Source organism: Rhinolophus sinicus, linkage group LG14, assembly GCF_036562045.2.
Source record: "Rhinolophus sinicus isolate RSC01 linkage group LG14, ASM3656204v1, whole genome shotgun sequence".
In the NCBI taxonomy this organism is placed as follows: Eukaryota; Metazoa; Chordata; class Mammalia; order Chiroptera; family Rhinolophidae; genus Rhinolophus; species Rhinolophus sinicus.
The window spans coordinates 29819395-29839647 of record NC_133763.1 but is presented as its reverse complement, the minus strand read 5'-3'; the positions used below and the strand labels follow the sequence as shown (position 1 = coordinate 29839647).

Sequence of the window (20253 nt, the reverse complement as noted above, 5' to 3'; positions counted from 1 at the left end):
GTCCTGAAGCTGTGTGAGAGAAGCCACACTGCCAACCCAGCCTGGCCACCACCAGTACCAGGCTTAAGGCAGCTCAGCAAATGGCTGAGGGCACCTGGAGGCCTGCTGCTGCCTGCTGGCTGCCTGTAAGGCTTAGCTGCTGAAAGAGCCTTGGGTGGTAAAGGAGTTAGGGGAGGCAGGGTCTCAGAAAGTCACCATGTTGGGGTGAGTGGTATCCACCAGGTTAATGCAAATTCAGATTCACTCAGCAAAAGGTTTAGGGAACACCCAGACCAGCTGCCACCCACCTGGGGCCTGCAGACCCCTGAGAGTTGTCAAAGAAATACTGCAGCATGGGCCAATACCAACTGCCTGCTGAAAAAGCCTCTAGTGATGTGCAAGATATGTGGGGCAGTGTTTCATGGATTTACCAGGGTGGAGTGAGTGGTATTCACCAGGTTAGTGTAGATTCAGATTTGGCACAAGTGCTGAACCTGGGGCAACCCAAAAAGCTCAGAGCACTCCAAGCATACCACAATATTTTCAAAATCTAGGTTATAGTAAATGAATTATGATGTCACCACAAGGTGAACATTTGATCTATTCTTAAATCTTCAAGTGCAAGCACTATTGAAATAGCCATGTCCCGTGGCTAATCTATCTACCTCTCTATCTATCTAGCTAGCTATCTAAAATCTCTCATATGTATTTATGTTTGCATCTATATGAAGAGAGAAGTAAAAAATTGTACAAGTAAATTTTTACTCGTATTCATTTACGAACCCCCAAATTACTAGAGCTAAAGATGGCTTAATTGATTAGAAATAGGAAAATGATCTAAAATGATAGCACTTTATAAACAATAAAATTATTTTACACCACTAGCTTTTACCAATGAGAATCAATGAAACAAGCATATGGATTAATAAAGGATCATATTAAGCTCTGCATTGACTGAAGATTAACAGAAAAGACTTGGAATTTGATTGTTATTTTTGTTGTTGCAGTGGTGATGGTATGAGTGCATGTGTGTGAGTTTAAACTAACACTATCCTAGAAGACAGCCAAAGACATTTAACATATTGTACCCATAATTTTTTCTTACAGTTCTTTGAACCCTGCTTATACATAGACTGTTTTTCCTGGGACCTCATAACTTAAGGTTAATAGGAAAACTGTAGTAGTATTAGATGAGAAGCAGAAAGATATGCTTATAAATGAAATAGATATTACTTAGATATCTAAATATTGATAGAGAAAACTAAATAGAGATATTACTGGAGAGGAAAACTTAAAAATAATAAATTTAAAATTTTTAAGTAATAATTCTATATCAAATGTGGATCCAATAGTTTCTATTTATACTGAAGAAAAAAGACAAGTATTTCCTCAAAAATATAAATGGCATGAATATTGAAAACATTCAAAATAAGCTTTGGGAAGCAAGAAATATGTTGATAAAATGGGTATTATTGTTTTTCTGGATGTTTTCTCTTAAGAATAATCCTCATGTTATGTCTGATAGAAGAGTGATTCTAAGGATACATGTTGAATGAGATGATATATACAAGCATGAAGCCAATGCCCAAACCAGGACCCATTTCTTACTGTGATCTTCTCCTCCTGGGCAGTGAAGGCTTCTTCAAAGTCATCATGCTTCTGAAGAAGTGCTTCTACACCCCCCAGGGAGTTTCCCAGGTCCTTGTTTTCCAGGAAGGCCTATAGAAGACAGAAAGACACACATCAGCTGTGCCTCATTGGTGAGAAACATTCCCTTTGGAGTATCTCTGAGACAAGGACTAAGGAAGGATGTGAAGGAGATGGAGACCAAAGTGAGAATTATCACAAAGCAGTATAGAAAATAGAGACTAACCTCACACAGCAGGAGCTTTAGAATTCCTAGTGCTCTCATACAACTTTATCACCTTTGTCTCTAGGTCCATGCACATGGAATTCTCCCAACTGATCTAAGCACAATTCTGAGCTCTCAAGGCTGCCTCAAGAGGACCACTCACCTTCACCAGAAATCTCTGGTTAATCCTGCCTGACTCATCACAATTTTCTCTTCCTGATACCTTAGCAATTTGATAATATTTCCTCATGTTCAGTTAAGGTTAAAGCCTCTCTGCTATGTATTTAGGGTGTTTTTTTTTCCATAAGGAAATGTAGGAGTTTTATAGAGAGAGTCAATCTTTTCTTCTCTTTGTGTGTGGTTCATTCTCCAGTTCCTTGGACAAGCTTAGGACAATAGGAGTGGTTTTAAGGGTGTTGATTAACCCCCATTAGTCATGGTGGTAGACGAAGAGTGGAGAAATGGTTTCCAGACCCTTGTTCAACCCCTCATGTTACCTCTTGCCTAGTCATCCAACTGTCCACTTGCTCACTGTCACGGTAGAAGAGGTGCAAGTTCAAGCACTGCTCATACTGATGTTGATGCTTGGCCCATAGTTCCAGCAGGGCATCCCAGTTGTTGTCAAGTATTGCCATCTTTGGAAAGGAAAAAAGGTTAAGGAGGAAGATATTTAGTTAATTTATCTTATTCTACATGACTGAGCATCTAATAAATGCAAGGCCTTTTGAAGAATACAAAGATGAACAGGAAATGGGCTTTTCTCTTAACGCTCTAACATCTAAGTGAATAATTGTAGTATAGGAAAAATGGGATAAATGCCATGACAGAGGTACAACACATTTAATATGTATAAACAAACAAGAAAATACTAATTCTATTGGAAGAGCCAGGGAGTAGAAGTATGGGAAGTGTATATACCAAACAGATAAAAAGGATGGGGAGTGGGAGTTAGGTTTATGAGAGGACATAATGCCACAAGCAAGTAATTACTCCAAGTAATTATTAGAGTACACAAAGTGCTCCATGGAAAAGTGCAGAGCTTAAAAAAAGTGGATACCTTATGAATTTTAACTTCATAGAGTACTTAAATTATCAGTCTCAGAAGTTTGTATTTTATTCTGAAATCTAGTAAGAACCATCAAGAAAAGAGAAAAATGACATTATTAAACCCACAAAAAGCCTGTTTTTTCCCAAGCACCTACCCAAGAAATTCCTGCTTATTATCACAGCTGCTGTGTTAAGTCCATCAAAAAAGCAGCACAAATTCTCAGAATCTTAGAATAATAGGTAGGTGTTTAAGAACTTAGGATCCTACTATTCCTTTGGCAGAAAATTGTTAATAATAAAATCCATATTATAATGTTCCTATAGAGTACTGGGGGAATTAAAAATACGTTTATCTCAACCTTATCCATCACAGAGTATTGGAGGTGTTGCTTGAAATCTAATGAAATTCAAAGAAGCCTGCAAATTTTAATCATCCTAAGGAATTCCTATGACTGTGACTGGACCAAAATATCTCACAAGGGTCAAGGTGTTGAGGTGAGCCCATGTGATCCAAAAGATTAAGATGATGGCAAACCTGATTCTTCATTCAGTGGAATTCAGAGTGTTTGAAGATTCCCCCAATTAATGTGAATTCAAAAAAACACAGAAAGAGGAGAATCAGTTTGATTTAAGATTGTATAGAGGAGAGAAGAAAAGGTACAGGTGCCAGGCATTGTGCTAGGCACCTTAGGAAACCCAAATATGAATAAGGTACAGTTCTCACAGAATTCACAATCTAGAGATGAGCATAGGAAAGTGATAAAACAGCAAATGTGACAAGGCAAGGTGGTATGGAGGTTTCAAATTAGATAGAAGTTAGGTTGAGGAAATAAATATTCAGAGGTAAGGAAGCAGCACACATTATATCCTGAGAATTTTTTTTCTTCCTTCCTTCCTTCCTTCCTTCCTTCCTTCCTTCCTTCCTTCCTTCCTTCCTTCCTTTCTTTCCTTCTTTCATCTTAGTTCTGTTTCTTTTTTTACATTAAAGTTTATTGGGGTGACAATAGTTAGTAAAATTACATAGGTTTCAAGTGTACAATTCCATAATACATCATCTATATATCACATTGTGTGTTCACCACCCAGAGTCATTTCTCCTTCCATCACTATATATTTGATCCCATTTACAGCCATACTACCCTGGACATACTTGATCTCATCTGAGAATTTAAAATGACTCAATTTAGCTAAAGCAATAGGAAGTACTGTGAAAGTTGGGTTCATATTACTAAAATATTTGTATGATGTCTATGCTCTCCCCATTCAGAGATTATCATATCATTATGAGACTAATCAAGGGCTAAATATGTATCAAAATTTCACAAATTCTATTAAACTAATTACCTTTTCCTGAACTTCATGAGAGGCTTCATGATTGGCATCCAGTAAGGCTTGACCAGTCTCATCAGCAGATTGAAATCGATCATCATACGAGTCAATTTCATGCTGTGGCCACAAGACAAGATGTCTTAAAATGCAGTAAGAAACATTCTGGCATTCTTGGCACCTCCTTTTTCCTCCTGCTGGGAAGTCCTTTTCTCTCTACCTTATGTTGCTGATGCCTGTCCAGTAGGGCTTCCCCACCAGCCACATCTGTGGGTAGTTCATCAGCATTAATCAGAGCAGTCTTCTCCTTTATCCAGCCTGAGAGCTCATCATAGTCAGATAAAAACCGCTGGTACCTGTGGGAAAGGTAAATTCCAGGAAGGAGAAACCAGATGTAAATGGACTTTGGAAGAAGAGTTAGGGTTGGGTTGAGCTAAGATGTGAGATACCATGTTTCCCTGAAAATAAGACCACCTGGACAATCAGCTCTAATGCGTTTTTTGGAGCAAAAATTAATATAAGACCCGGTCTTACAGTAAAATAAGACCGAGTCTTATATAATATAATATAATTTTTGCTCCAAAAGACGCATTAGAGCTGATTGTCTGGCTAGGTCTTATTTTCAGGGAAACACAGTATACTACTTACCCTAATCCTACCCCTCCCCTTTCCTATTCTTTCAGTGGTGCAAGTTTTAAGTCCTGCACTCTGGGTTGTGTATCCATTGGGTAGATGAGTCATTGTGTGATAGGTATTATGTCTCCAACATTGCAAGTTGCCACCTACTCCAGAGGCAACTTGAAGTGGAGTAAAGTACTCCCAATGAGGCCAATCAATAAGCATATAACATCTAAATGACAGGAAGCACCTTGTGAGAAGAGGGGGCTAGAGTTAGGGTCAGGAGCCCTCATGTATATTAGTTCAGCCTTAACCTTATTAATAAAAAACAAAAACAATTCAAATAAAGTAAATGCTCACCATTTGATTTTAAATCATAACAATAAGAAAAACACTATTTTCTGATGATTTAACAATTAACCATGAAATTAATTGCTAACATGATATCCAGTTTTTTTTGCAAACCAAACCAAATCATTGCAGATATATTTTATACTCTTCAGCTTGGAAATTTCTTTCAATTTCTCAGCTAGAGCCAGGATTTTGACATTTCTTTAGCTGCTTTTTCAATTCCACAGGCCGCTTCATATCATCATATGACTATACAAATAGAGGAAGACAAAAGGTGGGCAGATGAGGGGAAGTGTCATGCTAAATATTATATCAGCTTGCAAAAGACTCCTCTTGGCAAATTAAACTTCTTTGGCTTCTACTGAGCAGGCAGGAGGTATGAGTTCCTCACTGTTTTACTACTTTCACTTTTTTATTTCTATTTTTAGTATTATGCCTGGACCCTGTAGAGATAAGTAGAATAACAGAGAGGAGGGATTCTGCACCAATAACAAGCCTGCAGCTTTGCATGTCTGTTGGTAGCCAAGGCACGGATGTGCTCCCAGTTGAAGACAAGGTCCTCTTTCATCTGCTGGATCTGAGATGCATCTGAAGGATGGGAAAGCTTCAACTTGTCTGCTTTGGCACATAACTCCTTCACCTTTGGGATGAAAAAGAAACCTAGTGGGAAGTCCAAGCACTCTGATTCGTCCTGGCAAAGTTTTATTGGAGAGACATAACAAAATCTTAGGAATAATAATAATTTATTAATACATTTATATTTATATATTTATATTAATATACTAATGTACTATATTAATGATAACTTACTGCGCACTTTTTGTCTCTCACTGTGCTAAACACTTGTCATGCATTTTCTTGTTTTATAGTCTTCCTTCAATAATATTATGAAGTACAAAATACTCCTAGTTCCCTTTTATGACAAAACTGAAAGATAAAGTATTTTATTTGCTCAAGATCACTCAGCTACTAAGTGTCAGAAGTAAGGTTTAGACCTAAGTCTGTGCTTCACCACCCTTAATACTGCTTTCATAAATATTATTGTGGGAATCAGAAAGACGTTTCTGTCTAGGAGGACAAGAAATGCCACTAATGCTAAACCATTTTGAGCACAATTCCTGAGTAGTAGAGTTACTAGAGTAAAACTGTGGATACAGGCGACTTTCCACATGTTACCATTAGCCCTTTAATTAAACCCAACTGAAATCAGGTATTGTCTAGAGCTTGGGATTTCATTACCATTATTCATAAAATCATGAGATTTTATTAATAGATAGGGGAATAAATAACTTCTTCCCTTTTTATAATAAACTCAGAGAAACTTGAAGTACATTATTAAATCCACCTTTGGGTTCTCTTCCAAAAGCTGGAAAACCCAAGTTCCTATGCCTAGAGGAGTAGACATAGACACGCTAGAATTTGGAGAAAGCCTGTATTCTTGAATGATTCCCATCCTTACTTCTTTCCATTGCATCTATAACCATAATTAAAAACAATTACTCCTGAACATCTACAGCAGAGTCAGCTCATAGGAAGATCCCCACTTGCTGTGCTTTAATCATAGTTCTGTCCCTGGTTCTAGTTTCTGAAAACTGTTCCACCATTCTACTTCTTCTGTTCTTGTTTAACTTTGTCTTTGATCTTTTCTCATAATAAATAATATAATACTGAGTGATGGAAAAAAAGAAACAGGATTCGGCTGCAACACAAGAAAGTGTGGTTAGTTGAAAGAAAAGGAACGACTCTCTCTGACCACAGGGTACTGAGTGAAATTAGGAAACAATTCTTGGAGATATCTTTTTGTTGTTGTTGTTGTTGTTTGTTTGTTTGTTTTTTAATCATAAAATATAATTTAGAAATTTATTTTATTTTACTTGACTCTATGGATCATGAAAAGCCATGGGTTTCTCTGAAAGAAATGGAGGTGCCTCAGTGATTGATTGTCCTGATGTAAAACCTGTATTGTGGAAAGGAAGCCACTGTCAGGTAAGAATATAAAGAGATAGAATAGTTCCTTATAGGCAAGGTGTCAGACAAGGGTGCATTTTTTCCTCCCTATTTGTTTAACCAGGTTACAGAAAATATTGTATAAAAAACTAGGCTAGACTCAGAGTAAGGAGGAGTGAAAATTGGTGGAATATCAATCACTGAAGATATGCATATGACACGATCTTACTGGCAGAAAGTAGCAATAATTTGAAATGACTTCTGATGAAAGTGAAAGAAATAAATGTCCTATTAATGGTGTGCCATAGAGCTGCTCAAGGTCTCTAAGGAAAAGTGGGCCCAGAAGTTCATCAAGAAAAGAGTGGGGACACACATCCATACCAAGAGGAAGGAAGAGGAGCTGAGCAATGTCCTTGCAGCCATGAGGAAAGTGGCAGTCAAGAAAGACTGAGCCCCATCCCCTCTGTGTATAATAAAAAATTTTCAGGAAAAACAAAAAAAGAAAGTGCCAAAGTGGGACTGCATTTGGTTTCAAAAAGACAAAAATCAGACTACAGAAGAAATACACAACTTTAACATAGACAACAAAGACATTGAAATTGTTAAAGATTTTGCTTACCTTGGTTCAGTTATCAATTCAAATGGAGACTGCAACCAAGAAATCAAGAGAAGGCTAAGATCATATGGTATTTGTTTTTCTCAGTCTGGCTTAGTTTACTTAGTATAATGATCTCACTTATATATGGAATCTAAAGGACAAACTAAACTAACAAACAAAACAGAAACAGACCCATAGATACAGAGAAAAAACTGATGGCTACTAGATATCAGGGGGGCTGGGGGGCTGGGAAAGAAAAGTGAAGAAATTAAGAAATACAAATTGGTAGTTACAAAAGAGTCACGGGGATGTAAAATACAATATGGGGAATATAGTCAATAATATTGTAAAAACTATGTATAGTATCAGATGGTTACTAGACTTATCAGGGGGATTGCTTCATAAATTATACAAATGTCTAACCACTATGCTATACACCTAAAATGAATATAAAATAATATTAGGTGTCTACTATAATTAAAAAAGATAGTTATGGAGATGTATATAGTACAGCATAAGGAATATAGTCAGTAATGTTCTAATAACTGTAGTGTCAGATGGGTAATAGATTTATTGGGGTTATTATTTTGTGAGTTATGTAAATGTCTTATCAGTATGTTGACTTGTACACCTAAAACTAATAAATAGAGAGAGAGAGAGAGAATTAGGAAAGATCACCACGAGCAAAGAAGTGTCATTAGAGACCAACACTAAGATCATCTACACCCCCGTATTCCCAATTACTACGTACAAATGTGAAAGCTGTACATTGAAGAAGGCTTATAGAGAAAAACAGATTCATTTGAAATATGGTATTGGATGAGAGCTCTACAGATATGTTGGCCTGCAAGAAAGATGAATAAGTGAGCCCTAGAGCAAATTAAGCCTGAAACATTACTGGAAGCAAAAATGACAAAACTGAAGGTGTCCTACTTTAGACACATCATTAGAAGGCAGGGTTTTTTGGAAAATACAATAACACTGGGGAGCAATGGAAGGCAGCAGGAAAAGAGGAAGACCAAATATGGGATGGATTGACTACATAAAAAAAAAAAAGCCATAGACACGAGTCTACAGGAGCTGAGCAGGGCTGTTGAGGGCAGGACATTGTGGACATCACTCATTCATTCATAAGGTCTCCAGAAGTAGGAGCAAACTCAATGGCATATAACACAAATACAAAACATAAATGTATATATAATTTTTTAAAAATAAAGGATATCAAATATTTACATACAAGTTATGAACTAGAATGAGGAGGTATGTTCAAGGGCCACAGAATTTCTACTTCATTGAAATAGTGAATTTACTGTGCTCTCTGGAGGCCAGATGATCACCAAATACCTCTTATAGCTCAAGGGATCAGCCATTTCTTCAACAGTGGCTTACCTTGTCATCCATGACTGCAAGGTTCCTCTCAAGTCCCTTGTGTCTGTGAAACAGTGCCTCAGAGCTAACAAGGTCTTTGCCATAGTCCTCAGAGGTTAGTTGAGGCTCCTTCTCCTTGATCCACTGGATGGCTTCTGTCACATCCCTGCCAGATATCCACATGAGCTTCAACAAAAGAAGATGGCAAGCATTCTAGGGCAAACAGAGCACACAGAAGGCCCAACCTAGTTCACCCAGTTATAAACTACCATCTTCCTATACACTAGCAGAAAGTAATATAAAGAGTTTTTGCTTTTAATGGTTTCCACTGAGATGTAGAGACCTGGGCATTCTGACAATATCTGGATCAGCTCTTCATGAATGTCTTTCTTCTTCCAAACCCCACTTTCCCCCCCCATCCAATTATTAATCTGCTTTTCTTGCCTCTGCAGAGTTTCCATCACTAATTCACCAGAGCTATTTTCATTCTTTTGGGCTCCAGGGACTACAAACTTGGCTACATGGTGGCTTACAGTTTTGTTTTGTTTTTAACTACCCTCTTCTTTGCTCTCTTAAAGGTAAACACCTGATTTTCTTTAGTTTAAGGTATTGGCTACTAATTTCTAACAGTAGACAAAGGCTAACACAAATAAAAAACATGGTGTTTTCCCCTCATACACTGTTGGTGGGAATATAAATTGGTACAGCCACCATGGAAAACAGTATGGAGGCTCCTAAAAAAATGAATAGAATTACCATATAACCCAGCAATCCCTCTCTTGGGTGTCTACCCAAAAAATCTGAAAACATTTATCTCTAAAGATAAATATACTCTTATGTTCATTGCAGCACTATTTACAGTGGCCAAAGCATGAAAACAACCAAAGTATCCTTTAATAGATGACTGGTAAAGATGTGGTATATATATATACAATGGAATACTACTCTGCCATGAGAAAGGATGAAATATTGCCATTTGTGACAACATGGATGGATCTTGAGATTACTATGCTAAGCAAAATAAGTCAGATAGAAAAAGTCAAGAACCATATGACTTCACTCATATATGGGATATAACCAAAAGCAACAAAGGAACAAGACAAACAAAGAAACAAAAACTCATAGACACAGACAACAATTTAGTGGTTACCAGCGGGTAAGCGGGAAGGGAGGATGGTAGAAGAAGGTAAATGGAGTCAAATATATGATGATGGTAAGAGAACTGACTCTGGGTGGTGAGCACACAATGTGATATATAGATGATATATTATAGAATTGAACATTTGAAACCTATGTAACTTTACGAATTGTCACCCCCAACAAACTTAATTTAAAAAAAAAACCAAACCACGGTGCTATTGCGTAGTTTCCTATAATGGTGCTCAGAATCATACCTTTTGAATCTCTGGAGGTCTGCAGCATTGGACAGTGTTTTCCATCGCTGGAGAGCCAGACCATGGAGATGCTCCCAGGCAGCATTCACCTCATCCTGCTTTAACTTAATCAAAGGCAGCTCAGGGTGGTTCTCCTTTGAAATGAAACAAATACTGGAGTTATGCGGTAAGATGAGATTATTTCATCATTTAAACACTTCTCAGTTCACACTGGTTCATATTTTGTCAGAAGTGGAGAATGACCATATAGCCAGATACTGAAATTCACTTTTGCCTTGCTCCCTAGCTCTAACCTGATCAACATTACCAAAATTTAGAAAAATAACCTGCCAGAGGTTGTACCTTTTGCCCACAGCATTGGTATAGCCTACTAACACAGGTTGCCCAACCAAGAAGTATTTTTAGAACATTTTGTTGATGCCTGCTAAATCCCCTAACAATCCCAAAAACAAAAGAAAAGAAGAAAAAAACCCTTTTTGAAATATGACAGTTTTCCAAAACTAATACTGCAGTTCTTAACTCTTTTGACGTCCTGACACCTTTGAGAATCTAATAAGAACAATTTTCTTCTACCCATAATTATACACATATGCATACATGTCTAATTTTGCAGAAAATTTTACACATTTTTGCAAACCATCTGATGCTATGAGATTTATGAATACTAAATTAATCTAGCAGCATCAGCTTGTTTAAACATTTGGAAATGTGAGTAGTTCTCATATACCCAAGTCTCCCTAGTCCTTCTGTCCCTGTTCCCATTTCCATTTCCATTCTGAAGTCTGTCCAGGCAGAATTACCTCTAGTCTCCTTCCTGAGTATGTGGCCCTTTGTATTGTAGCTGTGTGAGCCCTACTTCAAAAGAGCAGAGGATATACTCTATGTTGGATTAACCCTTCCTATGATAGATTAGAAAAAATAGCTGTATTATTTTGTATGAGTTCCTGCTTTCACGAGATGGAGTCTATTTCCTCATGCTTTGGACAGAGGTTGGCCTGTGGCTTGCTTAACAATATAGAATGTGGCAGAAATCATAGTCTATTAATTCCAGCACTTAGGCCTCAAGAGGCATTTCAGCTTCTGTTCTCACCTTCTTGGAACACTGACACAAAAATGTATGGGCTACTGAAATATGAGAAACCATATGGAGAAAGCCTTCATTATCCTTGCCAAGACTCCAGACATGGGACCAAGGCCATTTTAGGTCCTCCACCACAACTGAGCACCAAATAACTACAGCCATTTAAAAATACCAGGTGAGATCAGGAAAACTGCCCAGCTGAGCAGCTGAATCACAGTCATGAATCAGTGAATCTGACGCACTGAATCATGAAAAAACGTTTGTTGTTTTAAGTTTTGCTAACAATAGATAACTGAAAATTTTCTACAAGAGGAAGGTGGTGGACAGAGAAAATTTAGAAACTGTTGGACATGTAGCCTGAAAAGAAAATTGAGAAAAAGATTATTTTCCCTACTCCAGTACCTATTCAACTTGAAATATTGTTTTTATTAACTCAGAAAAATAATTCCCTTTATAAAACTACAATGATAATGAAACCATAAATTGAAAAGCATAAGACCCAACTGTTGGAGCTTCTAGTTGTTTTTTACACATATAAAAAATCAGACTGGCTTCCCAATTTTCTTGCATATAATAGGGTTATTTATTCACACACTGAGTATTTGCTCAAATACTGAAAACTTATTTAAGCATTTTCTTAAATAACTAAAGCTAAATCTGCCTCCTTTTCTCTTCCCCTCACATAAAAATTATGTATGGTGATACATATATATTATGATAACCCACCATTATTTTATATTCTTTGATACTTTATTCTGATTCTTCTTCATGAAGAAAGATTAATGCATAAACATGAGTAATTAGTGTACTGCACAATGCAGAAGTTATCTCATTGTGTATTTAATTCCTCTACACACACACATACACACGCTCAATCACTTACTCACTCATACCTCCATTTCCATGGACTGGCAAAGGATGGATTTAGAGAGAAGAAACTGCTTTGGGCATGTTACTTCAGGGACATACATCCCTTTGTTTTTCTCACAATGTCCTATATCCCTCATGTCCCACCTACTAATGGCCAGAAGTTCTTCTTGAAGGACACTCTCCCTGGATTGACTCCCTTGTTTCCCACCTTACCTCAGTACACTCATTAGCATATTGGTTCACTCCATCCACTCTCCCCTTTCGAGCTGCCAGGTCTACTTGGAACTCTTCAAATTTCTTATGCAAAACCTCTGTGCGTTCCCAGTCCTCACCCAGTTCTACGGATGTCACTATGGCTTCCTGTAGACACAGAAAAGTCTATTGAGTCATCAGGAAAGATTTACTAATTTCTTCAGGTAAAATGCTTCAAGTCCCTGTCTGCCTTCCTAGAATAACTCAGAAGGAGCTACAAGTGGAGCCTAGAAGAACCACTTCTGGAAAGAGCCAAAAGCAGGAGTATATTTCCTCAGATAGTACACTGGCCCAGGGGACAGTGCTCTTTGGGCGTAATCTTTCATATAATCAGGGGTATTGTTGGCCAGAGTCCATGGAAACCCCCTTTATGTTTTGCAACATAAAACCTAAATTTAGAACTTAAAAATAAATTCATCCTTTTTCTACTCAATTCAACATACTGAATATCTACAAAGTCATTGTAGTAAGCACTTGCTTGTGTAAATCTTCAGGCCTAACTATAGTATTATTCTTTAAATATTTAGAAAACTAGAAATCTCAATAGTTATAGGCATTGGGATACAAAGGACTAGGGAAAGAGCTGGCAATACTCTCAGCCTGGACATAGATTAGGAGCAAACACCTAGAAGAGGAGTTAAGGATCAGGGAGACAAGCCCAGATCATCTTTCAATGAGTGTTTTTGTGTAAATCTTGCCTTCTTCATATTCAGACTCATATATTTAAACTTACCCTCCTCCCCACCAGTGTTAATAACCTCCAGAATCTTTGCCAAAATTCCTTCTTATTTTAAGGAACAAAGTCCAGGAACAGATGCTTTGACGTCTTAATTTATAGCCTGTACTAAATTGCTATGGGATAAAGGCATAGAAAGTCCTAAACGCATACTGTTTAGTTCTATACCTTGTCTCCAATCCACTCCAAGATGTCGGCACACTCCTGTAAGTACTGCTGGAACTTCAGGGCCTGTAACAGCAGGATCCCCTTTTCCTGAGTCAGCTCTAACAGCAGGTCCCACAGGTGGCGCAATTCCTCCAGATGGACCTTTGGGGAGGAGAGACAAAACCACTCAGGCACAAAGGCTGTGGAGTAGGTGCAGACTGAGACTTGTGCAAAGAGGGACCTAGATACAAATGTCTCCTCCCATTCATGTGGGTATTAATTGCTTAATAAATATTTAAAGGAGAAAATAGAATATGTATGGGAATAGCTATTAAACCAAGCCAGACATTATCTTCCATATGCCAAAACCTTTTAGAAATGCTTTGGGGTTTTATAGAACAAAGTGATTACAAACATGAAAAGAGGATGGAGTAAGGATTCATGGAATAGTGCTCATTTGAATGGAACCTTAAGAAACAGATAAAATGTAGACAGGTAGGTAATGGGAAGAGGGTGTTCTAAACACTGGCAAAGTCATAGAAGAAACTTAGCATGAACTGTTTGCCAGAAAGTATAAGAACTACACTTATGGACCTTGGGTTCAAAGATGATTTTATGAATTTGACCTCAAAAGCAAGGAAAGTAAAAGCTAAAATAAATGATTGGGACTATATCCAGCTGAAAAGCTTCTACACAACAAAAGAAACCATCAACAAAATAAAGAGGCAACCAACTGAATGGGAGAAGATATTTGCAAACAATATCTCCATTAAGGGACTAATATCCGAAACATATAAAAAATGCATACAACTCAACAACAAAAAAACAAACAATCCAGTTCAAAAATGGGCAGAGGACCTGAATAGACATTTCTCCAAAGAGGAAATAAAAATGGCCAATAGACATATGAAAAAATGTTCACCATCACTAATCAACAGAGAAATGCAAATAAAAGCCACAATGAGATATCATGTCACACCAGTTAGAATGGCTATCATCAACAAGACAAATAATAACAAGTGTTGGAGAGGCTGTGGAGAAAAAGGAACCCTCATACACTGTTGGTGGGAATTCAGATTGGTGTAGTTATGGAAGACAGTGTGGGGATTCCTCAAAAAATTAAGAATAGAATTACCATATGACCCAGCAATCCCTCTACCTGGGGTAACCCAGCTATCCCAAAAATCTGAAAACATAGATATATGTGCTCCAATGTTCATTGCAGTTTAATTTACAGTGGCCAAGACATGGAAACAACCAAAGTGTCCTTTGATAGATGATTGGATAAGGAAGATGTGGTATATATATACAGTGGAATACTACTCAGTCATAAAAAAGATGAAATAGTGCCATTTGTGATAATATGGGTGGATTTGTGATAATATGGATGGATCTTGAGATTATTATGCTAAGCAAAATAAATCAGACAGAAAAAGTTGAGAACCATATTTCACTGATAAGTGGGACATAAAACTGAAAGCAACAAAGGAATAAGATAAACAAACTAAGAAACAAAAACTCATAGACATAGACAATAGTTCAGTAGCTACCAGAAAGTAAGGGGGAAGGGGTGTGGTAAATGAGGGTAAGCAGGATCAAATATATGGTGACAGAAGGAGAACTGATGCTGGGTGGTGAACACATAATATGACATATAGATGATGTTTACAGAAGTATACACCTGAAAACTATGTAACTATAAGAATTGTACATTTGAATCCTATGTAACTTTACTAACCGTTGTCACCCCAATAAACTTTAATTTTTTAAAAAAAACTACAATTTTGCTGGCTTACAAAAAAAAAAAAAAAATTTTAGTGGCACCAAAGCAATAAAAGGACTTTGAGACTATATGCTTGAGGGATTTGATGCCAGGTTAGCTTGAAGATTATGTGGTACATCTTGTAAAATTGAAGTTATCATCTATGTCATGTCTTCAAGAATCTTATATTTTTCAACTATTCCATTGGTCAGGGTAACACGTAGATCACATTTTTCTCTGAATCCTGTGTGATACAATGTGACATAACTCTAGTGAGTCTGATACCTAGACATAAAGATGTTTCAAACATTTCTCAAATTTTTAAATTAATGTAGGATGTTGATGGCATGCAAAACTATGAAGAATACAAAAATTATCTCATGGGGATCTGAGGTACAGCATAGGGAATATACTCAATAATATTATAATAACTATGTACAGTGTCAGATGGGTGGTAGACTTGTTGGGGTGATCACTTTGTGAGATACATAAATGTCTAATCACTGTGCTGGTTTGTACATGTGAAACTAATATTATAATGTACGTTAATGGTAATTGCAAAATAAATTTTTAAAAAATTTAAAACATGTAATACACATGTTTTAATAATTTAAAAAAATAAACAGTAAAAAATTCATTCATACATAAAAGATCCTGAATTGACTATATCAACAAAATCATGTTGGAAGAGTACATAGATTAAGTTAGAAAAGAGCAGACACATTAATAATGGGTCCCAAAGTGGTGGTGATCTTATGTTCAATGTTCAGGGAGGATTTTTTGAAGATAAGGGATTTTAGGAGATTTTCTTTTTTTTTTTTTAAAGTTTATTAGGGTGACAATTGTTAGTAAAGTTTCACAGGTTTCAGGTTTTCAAAGTGACCAGGAGGGTTTGGAAATCTATAATAGTGATCATAGCATGTGGACTGTAAAGAGAAAGAGACGTTATGGACAAAGGGAGAAAGATTTCAGAAAAGATTCAAATGGACAGCATCCTTTGTTTGAAGAGTTTAAGGGACAGGGACTCTGAGGTCAGAAGAAATAATTAAAACATTTGAGAAATTCATTATCTGGGAAATGTGGAGCAAGATTGAAGTAGGCTTGATCTTGAGTCAATTTATTCTGCAGTGGCATAAGGAGGAATGTGATGCCATGACAGCTTTTGTATCATAGCCCTTCTCCAAACCCCAAGGAACACAAGGATATCCCATCATCTTTCTTACCCCTACCCCATAGAAGATAAGAGGTAGGAGCCCTAATTTCAAGCCAGCTACATCAAGGTCTGCAGCCAGTATAATCACTTAAAACCCAATAACATAATCAACTATAAGAAACTTAACTTTGAGAGCCCTACCATATACTTACTTTGGTGTCCTCATGGGCAAAATGCCCCTCAGCAAATCGGACTTGCCTGATTTCTTCCAGCTCAGGAATAACCCTTGATTTTGCTTGCACCTCAGCTTCGAAGGATTCATGTTTCTGGTATTTCCCCTGAAGTTTAGAAATCAGAGTTTATAGCTAATGAATAACTATGTAAATTTAGTGGCACCAAAGCAATAGCACGTGGACTGTAAAGAGAAAGAGACATTATGGACAAAGGGAGAAAGATTTCAAAAAAGATTCAAATGGACAGCATCCTTTGTTTGAAGAGTTTAAGGGACAAGGACTCTGAAGTCTCCCTAGACTAGAAAAGGCCCTTTTGTTCTTCTTACTTTCAGTCGGAACTACTTGTTGCCCAACTTAAATTAAGTGATAACCTATGACCATAGTTGGTCAGTAACATCCTGAAAGAAATGGTCACTCTAGGCAGAACCACTGCACACAGATTTTCAAAGGGTCCCAGGTTCAAAGTCAGTGACCACTGAGAAAGGTTTCTCCCTGTCCCCATTGTCTTTGGGAAATTTCCAGTAAATACCTTCTTATTTTAAAGTTTTAATTGTCTTCTGTGGGAATGAAAGAAGATAACACAGAGTTTTTCTTCTTCAGTAAAGAGAAATTCCTTTTCCAGAAAAGAAAATCCAAGTGCAGTAGAGAACAATGAGGAAGATGGTCATTACAATAATGACTTTTTAAAATACACTTTGCATGACATATTATGTTATTGTTGTCACATATAAATTGATACAGTTAATAAATATCTTTTTTTTTTGCTCAGGTTCTCCCTCTCCAATATTTATTGCTCCTTTTAGTCACATAAACCTTTCTTCTGATCATAACTATGTTACATGCTATAATACAGGTAAGGGTGGGAACACCCATCAAACTTCTCCTCCTGGGACCTCTCATTCGAACTTAACAAGGGACGTGACACTAGCCATTTGGAGAAAACCCAGGAAAAACCCTGGTTAACTCATGTATTGCTGAGGAGAGTGGAAATCAGTCGTTTCAGAAGCATTGATAACTGACTCTTCACCTCAATTCCACCCTTAATGTCACAAAACATTGAAATCATATGAACAAATTCTTTGAACTCTCACTCTTTTGTCCATAGTTTAACATCAGATGAATATTATATTCATAGAATGCTGTCTAGAATTACTTTCCTTTGCTAATAAGACACTGAGGCTTAAGACGTTGAAAGCATAAGGTATTTAAAGGCAAAATTACTGTCCTTAACAGGTAGTCCAATCTTTTTATTACATCATCTTCCTACAGTTGACCACATATACACTTACATTATAGGACTGTTTCCCTTTCTAGAGATTTTAGGGTTTGTTTTTGGGGAAGTCAGTGGAACTGAATGACCTGTATGTTAGTTGGGTCTGCATAGCTCTTATCCCCTGCGATCTTGAGTTTCTCCAAGATCCATTTCTCCAGGTCATCTGCATCCCGTCTGAAAACCTGGTAGTGATAGGACTCTTCAAGCTTCTGGCCCCTCTCAGCAACCAGCTCCTTGAATCTCTGATACCGAGTCAACACCTCCTGACGCCTCTGCTGTATCTCTTCTGCTGTTTCCAGCACCTTCGGCCCACTGCTCTCCATAGCCTGCAAGTTAAAAACTTCTATCTATTACTGGTTTTTGAATTTCTAGTATATTATTCCTTTTATATGTCTCAAGGCATTTACTCACGTTGGATTTGTGTTCAGGTATCTTTAAGCCTGTAAAAGCCTGTTGTTAGAAGAGTTCTAGTACATTTATATAATTTTACCCATAGACAGCTACCACTTAGGGTAATAATTCTTGATCAGTCAGAATTTTCCAACTTTTCACATAAAATTGTACCAACATTTATTAAGTTTTATAAATAGAATTAATTTGGGCAAATGACATAAGTCAAGTATAAATTAGCAAAACCAGTTTCAGGTGGACAAAAAACATAATTTGATTGCTTTCAAAGGCTTATAAAGTGTTAACAAATACTGATCGTTCTGAACTTAATTTAATGAGTGATTAAAAATAGTTTGCTATTAACTTGACCAATGATATATATATAAACATTTTTAAATGTTTTCTTCTTACTTAAAAATATAGCTCATATATTCTTTACTCTTTTTATTTGCTTAATTCACATGCACTAAAAATTAAAAGTTCAGTCCATCTTCTACCCAATAATCACAAATTCCAAATTATACTATCTCAGTAATTGGCTTTTGAAATACAAAACATTGTATCTCAAACAACATAAAATACCCCTTTCTATAGTGGGATCCCACTTCTTTGTGACAATATTCTGCAAAATGTCCAAAGAGTCCACCTTCATTCATCTGGATATAGGCAGAAATCCAACCTAGTTTATCTCAGTCATAACATTCAATATAAAGTTCAAATTTAATCTCCTTCTTTCTAAACATAATTACTGTTCTGTAGATGGCCTTTACTTGTTTGGCTATAGAACTAAATCACTCTATGGAGACTCAAATCAGTATTGTGTATTATTTTGTTCCAAGTTATTTAGTCATTCTCTCTGTGAACCCACGTAGACAGGTCATGCTGGATTTTAGTGCTGTATAGCCACAAGCTCAAGGTCGTTGTTTAAGGTGAAACAGTCACAAAAAGAGAATCAGAATTGAACTTCTCTGCTTTTTAAGAGTCAAAAACTAGTCTTAATCCATCTGTCAAAGATAGTACAGAAAGTTCAAACTCCTTTCCTAATTATATTAGGGACAAATTGCACTGTAAAGAATTCTTTACTCACAGTTTCCTTTGCAAAGTGTTCCACTTTTCCTAAAGGTCTAGAACCTGGCAAGAAAAAAAATGTATCCAAAAGAGAGAGAGGCAAAGAGGGAGAGAAAGAAATACAATTCACATAGAATTGTCTAGTCTGTTTCAGATAGTGACTAGAGAACTGTTACATACTTGGGCTCAGAATCCCTCCAGCTACAACCCACGTTATCATCAGGAGACAGATTCAGCTGAGGCAGTTAGGAGAAAGCTGCTAACTTTCACAGATGTGGAGTGACTCAGCCATTTTGCGGGACTATGACTCTCAAAGTTTCTCAGCAGAGCTTCTTTAAAAAATGAAAGCAAAATTTTTAAATGAAAAATTAGAAAGAAAAAACAGTTATAGATGTAAGATAAAGAAACTGTTAAAATTGTGTTTTGTTTCTTTAATTAGTTTTAGATTTTCTGCCTGCGAATTATAAATCAGGAAGGAATTTTGTGTTGTCCATTCTTCAGGCTCTGTGCAAAATTACAAGAACACAGAGCATACAGAGGGGCCTACAACCTGTCTCTAGGAAATACAACTCAACTTTATCAAAATCCAACTGCAGATTTTTAACGGACTTTAAGTCAACAAGGTATCCTAATTCTTGCTGTAGAGTCTTTGCCTAAATAGGAAAAAAATTTTATTCCTGGCATCACATATTGGGGTTTTTTAAATCTGATTTAGCTGTACCCTTAACATTTAACTGGAAGAAATGAAAGAGTAAGATATATATGTTTATTTGTATTTCATGAAGCAAAAATTAGGATGCCTCATTTG

At 36.8% G+C, this 20253-nt stretch overlaps 1 protein-coding gene across 4 annotated transcripts in view; it reads right to left on the bottom strand.

The window, feature by feature from the left end:
* SPTA1 (spectrin alpha, erythrocytic 1) overlaps positions 1 to 19747 on the bottom strand; it is a 131783-nt gene extending 112036 nt beyond the window's left edge. For 2 of the 4 annotated variants that reach the window (XM_074318724.1, XM_074318725.1), the window contains exons 1-12: positions 19465 to 19593; positions 18074 to 18313; positions 16694 to 16819; positions 13588 to 13728; positions 12645 to 12791; positions 10481 to 10614; positions 9108 to 9252; positions 5659 to 5813; positions 4425 to 4560; positions 4223 to 4324; positions 2329 to 2466; positions 1588 to 1698 (exon numbers count right to left, since the gene is read on the bottom strand). In XM_074318724.1, coding sequence (XP_074174825.1) covers positions 1588 to 1698; positions 2329 to 2466; positions 4223 to 4324; positions 4425 to 4560; positions 5659 to 5813; positions 9108 to 9252; positions 10481 to 10614; positions 12645 to 12791; positions 13588 to 13728; positions 16694 to 16819; positions 18074 to 18310 — 1572 coding nt within the window. In that variant the 5' untranslated portion in view covers positions 18311 to 18313; positions 19465 to 19593. The other 2 variants (XM_074318723.1, XM_019751299.2) reach the window with 2 other exon arrangements.
* Positions 19748 to 20253: the final 506 nt, after the last annotated feature.